We start from the raw sequence: 5231 nt of genomic DNA, 5'->3' as shown, positions 1-5231 counted from the left end.
GTAGATTATAATAAATGCATTGACTCCGCACTGCAAATTAATCCATAAATGACTCTTCATTGTTTTTATCTGATGTATTTGAATAAATAAATGTGATCCTGTGTCCTACAGGTCGTGTCGGCCGGTCTGGACCTGCAGGCGCTGGCCAGATCCTCCAAAGGGGTCGGTTGGTCGAGACCCAGACTGTGTCACGTCGGCAGAGACCCGGCGCTCGGCCTGGGGATGAGCGTCGCCCCGGTGGAAGGTGAGGGAAGCGACGTGACGAGACGCTTTGCTCACGGATCAACTCCCTCTTTATCCAACATGCTCATCATAATAATGATCATGTTAAAGCTGCGAGCAGCGTTCAGCGGGTCCTCACTCCTTTGCGCCTGTCGGGGGCGCTGGTGGGGCACCGGTCGGATGTTCTTTTTGTGTGCGAGACGCAGGAAATTGCCCGCATTCGCCGTGCTCGACAACATGCATCACGTCTCTCTACGTGAAGCTTAGACCATGTTGTGTAATTGTCATGTAAATCCGATGCCGTTTGTCAAGTAGCGCTGATTTCCTTTCGCCAGTAGGCGGCGCTTTGACTACGAGTAAAAAAAGGCTTCTCGATATTCTCGGGCCGTGACTTTTATCAAGCATGACAAGTTTGGGGCAGATTGAAGGAAGTCCAGTGGAGTTAAATTAGCTTTTTAATGAGGAAACATGTAATGGAGTTAGATGGGTTTTTGAGCATCCCAAGCCACTAAACAAGAAGTAATGCATAATAGTAGCATGTCATTTTCTTTTGCCAGTAGGTGGTGCTATGACAATGTGAACATACACATGCATCATGTTTCTCTACGTGAAGCTTCGACCACGTTGTGTAAATGTCATGTAAATCTGATGCCGTTTGGCTGATTTCCTTTCACCAGTAGGTAGCACTATGACAATGTGAACATTTCTTCATGTACATGTGCTCAGGCCTGGACCGGCATCATGCATGAAAAATTTTGGGCGGATTGCATCATGGAGCTTGGAGTTACAACAGCTTTCTATAACTAACGAACGGCACAAAATAGGTGTGGCTTGTGGTCAACGCCACGTCAAGGCTGTTCACCGAAAACTCACAAATAGCACAACCTAAGATCATGAGGGTCTTGAGATCATCGTTGAACAGAATTGTAGTCGATCGCATATAAATTGTAGGAGGAGATCGTAAAAGTTCAAATGCTGAAAACGGCGAAAAATGACACAAATGCCCAAATTGGCCGAATTACTGTAGCTCCCCTTTGTGTTTAAAGTGCAAGAGTTTTCTTTGGCATGTTACAGGATGCAATGTGCACATATGCTGCAAATCTTTAGTCATTAGTCCAAATAGTTTTGAAGTTATGAGTAATTTAAAAACAAGACAGGTCCTAATTAATAATGATGGCGTGCGTCCTCAGGCTGGAAGGGCCAGTTCTCTGTGGACACGGTGGCCGGCGGTCCGGCAGAGAGAGCTGGCGTCCTCGCTGGAGACCGGCTGATCTGGATCAACGGGGTCCCGGCCTCCACGCTGACGCAGTCCACCCTCAACAGAACCGTACGGTCCGGCTCCTGAACTAACAACCATGTGTTTAGACATGAACCTGGTTCTGACTCCCGTCTGGTGGCCCTCAGGTGAAGCGGAGCGGGGCCTCGGTGACGGTGCTGGTCATCGACCGCGAGGGCGAGTCCTGCAGCACCCGCAGGAGGACCCCCGTGCTGCCCGCCGTGGCCGAGTGCCGCAGCCTCCCGCACTTCCCCAAGACCGTGCACCTGGTCAAAGGGCCCGACGGGTACGGCTTCCTGCTGAGGCAAGAGAAGCTGGCCGGATCCAAGAGGACAGGTGAGCCACGAGAGTATGAGGCCTCACCTGGAGGGGACCGGGTCATATGATGGGGTTTAGTGTCCCATGATGGGGTTTAGTGTCACATGATGGGGTCTAGTGTCACATGAGGGGGTTTAGTGTCACGTGATGGGGTCTAGTGTCACATGAGGGGGTTTAGTGTCACGTGATGGGGTCTAGTGTCACATGATGGGGTTTAGTGTCACATGAGGGGGTCTAGTGTCACATGATGGGGTCTAGTGTCACATGATGGGGTTTAGTGTCACGTGATGGGGTTTAGTGTCACATGATGGGGTTTAGTGTCATATGATGGGGTTTAGTGTCCCATGATGGGGTTTAGTGTCACGTGATGGTGTCTAGTGTCACATGAGGGGGTTTAGTGTCACATGAGGGGGTCTAGTGTCACATGAGGGGGTTTAGTGTCACATGATGGTGTCTAGTGTCACATGATGGGGTCTAGTGTCACATGAGGGGGTTTAGTGTCACGTGATGGGGTCTAGTGTCACATGAGGGGGTTTAGTGTCACGTGATGGGGTCTAGTGTCACATGATGGGGTTTAGTGTCACGTGATGGGGTCTAGTGTCATATGATGGGGTTTAGTGTCACGTGATGGGGTCTAGTGTCACATGAGGGGGTTTAGTGTCACGTGATGGGGTTTAGTGTCACGTGATGGGGTCTAGTGTCATATGATGGGGTTTAGTGTCATATGATGGGGTTTAGTGTCCCATGATGGGGTTTAGTGTCACGTGATGGGGTCTAGTGTCACATGATGGGGTCTAGTGTCACATGATGGGGTTTAGTGTCACATGATGGTGTCTAGTGTCACATGATGGGGTCTAGTGTCACATGAGGGGGTCTAGTGTCACATGATGGTGTCTAGTGTCACATGATGGGGTCTAGTGTCACATGAGGGGGTCTAGTGTCACATGATGGTGTCTAGTGTCACATGAGGGGGTTTAGTGTCACGTGATGGTGTCTAGTGTCACATGAGGGGGTTTAGTGTCACATGATGGTGTCTAGTGTCACATGATGGGGTCTAGTGTCACATGAGGGGGTTTAGTGTCACGTGATGGGGTCTAGTGTCACATGAGGGGGTTTAGTGTCACGTGATGGGGTCTAGTGTCACATGATGGGGTTTAGTGTCACGTGATGGGGTCTAGTGTCATATGATGGGGTTTAGTGTCATATGATGGGGTTTAGTGTCCCATGATGGGGTTTAGTGTCACGTGATGGGGTCTAGTGTCACATGATGGGGTCTAGTGTCACATGATGGGGTTTAGTGTCACATGATGGTGTCTAGTGTCACATGATGGGGTCTAGTGTCACATGAGGGGGTCTAGTGTCACATGATGGTGTCTAGTGTCACATGAGGGGGTCTAGTGTCACATGATGGGGTCTAGTGTCCCGGGACACATTTAACACAAATAAACCAGCCGATAATGACTGTTCAACAATAAAAGCCAACAACCTTCTTTTGACCACGTGCCCCTCCCCAGTGCACGTGCTGAGGGAGGTGGACGCCGGCAGCCCGGCGGAGGCCGTGGGGATGCGGGACGGAGACCTGCTGCTGGCCGTCAACGGGACGCCGGTGGAGACGCTGGAGCACGACCTCATCGTCAGAGAGATCCGGAGGAGCGGAGACGAGGTGTCGCTCACCTCCATGACCACGGCCGGGAGAGACTTCTACCGAGAGGTGACCTCATCGCCTCATCTCTTCATCTCGTCTTCATCGCCTTCATCTCGGCCTGCTCGTCTTCATCTCTTCCTGCTCATCTTCATCTCTTCCTGCTCGCCTTTATCATCTTCATCTCTTCCTGCTCGCCTTTATCATCTTCATCTCTTCCTGCTCGTCTTCATCTCTTCCTGCTCATCTTCATCTCTTCCTGCTCGCCTTTATCATCTTCATCTCTTCCTGCTCGTCTTCATCTCTTCCTGCTCATCTTCATCTCTTCCTGCTCGCCTTTATCATCTTCATCTCTTCCTGCTCGTCTTCATCTCTTCCTGCTCATCTTCATCTCTTCCTGCTCATCTTCATCTCTTCCTGCTCGCCTTTATCATCTTCATCTCTTCCTGCTCGTCTTCATCTCTTCCTGCTCGCCTTTATCATCTTCATCTCTTCCTGCTCGTCTTCATCTCTTCCTGCTCGCCTTCATCACCTTCATCTCTTCCTGCTCGTCTTCATCTCTTCCTGCTCATCTTCATCTCTTCATCTCTTCCTGCTCGCCTTCATCATCTTCATCTCTTCCTGCTCGTCTTCATCGCCTTCATCACCTTCATCTCTTCCTGCTCGTCTTCATCTCTTCCTGCTCATCTTCATCTCTTCATCTCTTCCTGCTCGCCTTCATCATCTTCATCTCTTCCTGCTCGTCTTCATCGCCTTCATCACCTTCATCTCTTCCTGCTCGTCTTCATCTCTTCCTGCTCGTCTTCATCTCTTCCTGCTCGTCTTCATCGCCTTCATCACCTTCATCTCTTCCTGCTCGTCTTCATCTCTTCATGTTGCTTCTCTTGCAGCTGGACATTTCCCCCCTGTTGTTCCACGAGGAGCTGAACCAGAACCAGAACCAGGCAGAACCCCCTCCAGACGCAGAGGTCCACGTTCAGGGCCGAGAGGAGACCAACAGGTCCTGGATCAGTCAGGAACTTTGACCTTGTTTTAAGGTAAAATATGCATTACATCCTGTAAAACTGAGAACCCAACAGGATAGTGTGTGTGTGTGTGTGTGTGTGTGTGTGTGTGTGTGTGTGTGTGTGTGTGTGTGTGTGTGTGTGTGTGTGTGTGTGTGCCAAGATACTGTGTATATATATATATATATATATATATATATATATATATATATATATAGTAGAGTTCTGTCTGTCTCCATAAAAAATGTCCTCATTCTGACCCAATAACTTCATCACATTAATGATTTGTGTTTAGAGAATAAGCGACGCTCTGACTCCAGCAGAGAGGAAGAGGAGGAGGAAGAGGAGGAAGAGGACTTGACAGATGGAGGTCTGATGCTTTGAAACAAAGTCGTGTTGTTGCTTTGATTTATTCTAAAATCACTTAAGTCTCCTGCTGGACCTCGATGTTCCTCCTGATCTGGGACTTTTTATTTAAAAGTCTTCTATGTTAGATTCATTTGTTTAAAGAGTGGCCATCAAGCTTTCTGTATGATTAAATTATTACTCTCCATGTATAGAAGCTGAACATATAGACACTTGTACGCTCATTCACATTAAAGTGTTTTTATCAGTATTAAGTGTTGTTGTTTATTGTGACCGTGATCACACAATACACTGTTCTCTCAAAGATATGCATCGTATAGCATCAGAGGTCAAATGACATCCTGGTAGTTGAACAAATAAGGTTTATTTAACTGTTTACTGCAAAGTATGCACAAAGAAAATG

The 5231-nt window shown here is 48.5% G+C and overlaps 1 protein-coding gene across 2 annotated transcripts in view; it reads left to right on the top strand.

Annotated features, from left to right (window-relative positions):
* LOC306742782 (Na(+)/H(+) exchange regulatory cofactor NHE-RF3-like) overlaps nucleotides 1–4943 on the top strand; it is a 9302-nt gene extending 4359 nt beyond the window's left edge. For both annotated transcript variants that reach the window (XM_079225211.1, XM_079225210.1), the window contains exons 6-11: nucleotides 112–244; nucleotides 1413–1549; nucleotides 1627–1834; nucleotides 3331–3527; nucleotides 4349–4495; nucleotides 4758–4943. In XM_079225211.1, coding sequence (XP_079081337.1) covers nucleotides 112–244; nucleotides 1413–1549; nucleotides 1627–1834; nucleotides 3331–3527; nucleotides 4349–4483 — 810 coding nt within the window. In that variant the 3' untranslated portion in view covers nucleotides 4484–4495; nucleotides 4758–4943. The remainder of the gene's footprint in view (nucleotides 1–111; nucleotides 245–1412; nucleotides 1550–1626; nucleotides 1835–3330; nucleotides 3528–4348; nucleotides 4496–4757) is intronic.
* The last annotated feature ends 288 nt before the right edge of the window (nucleotides 4944–5231 follow it).

This window comes from Taurulus bubalis (genome assembly GCF_910589615.1).
Source record: "Taurulus bubalis genome assembly, chromosome: 10".
In the NCBI taxonomy this organism is placed as follows: domain Eukaryota; kingdom Metazoa; phylum Chordata; class Actinopteri; order Perciformes; family Cottidae; genus Taurulus; species Taurulus bubalis.
The sequence above is the reverse complement of the archived record's forward strand: the minus strand, read 5'-3'. Positions and strand labels throughout refer to the sequence as shown.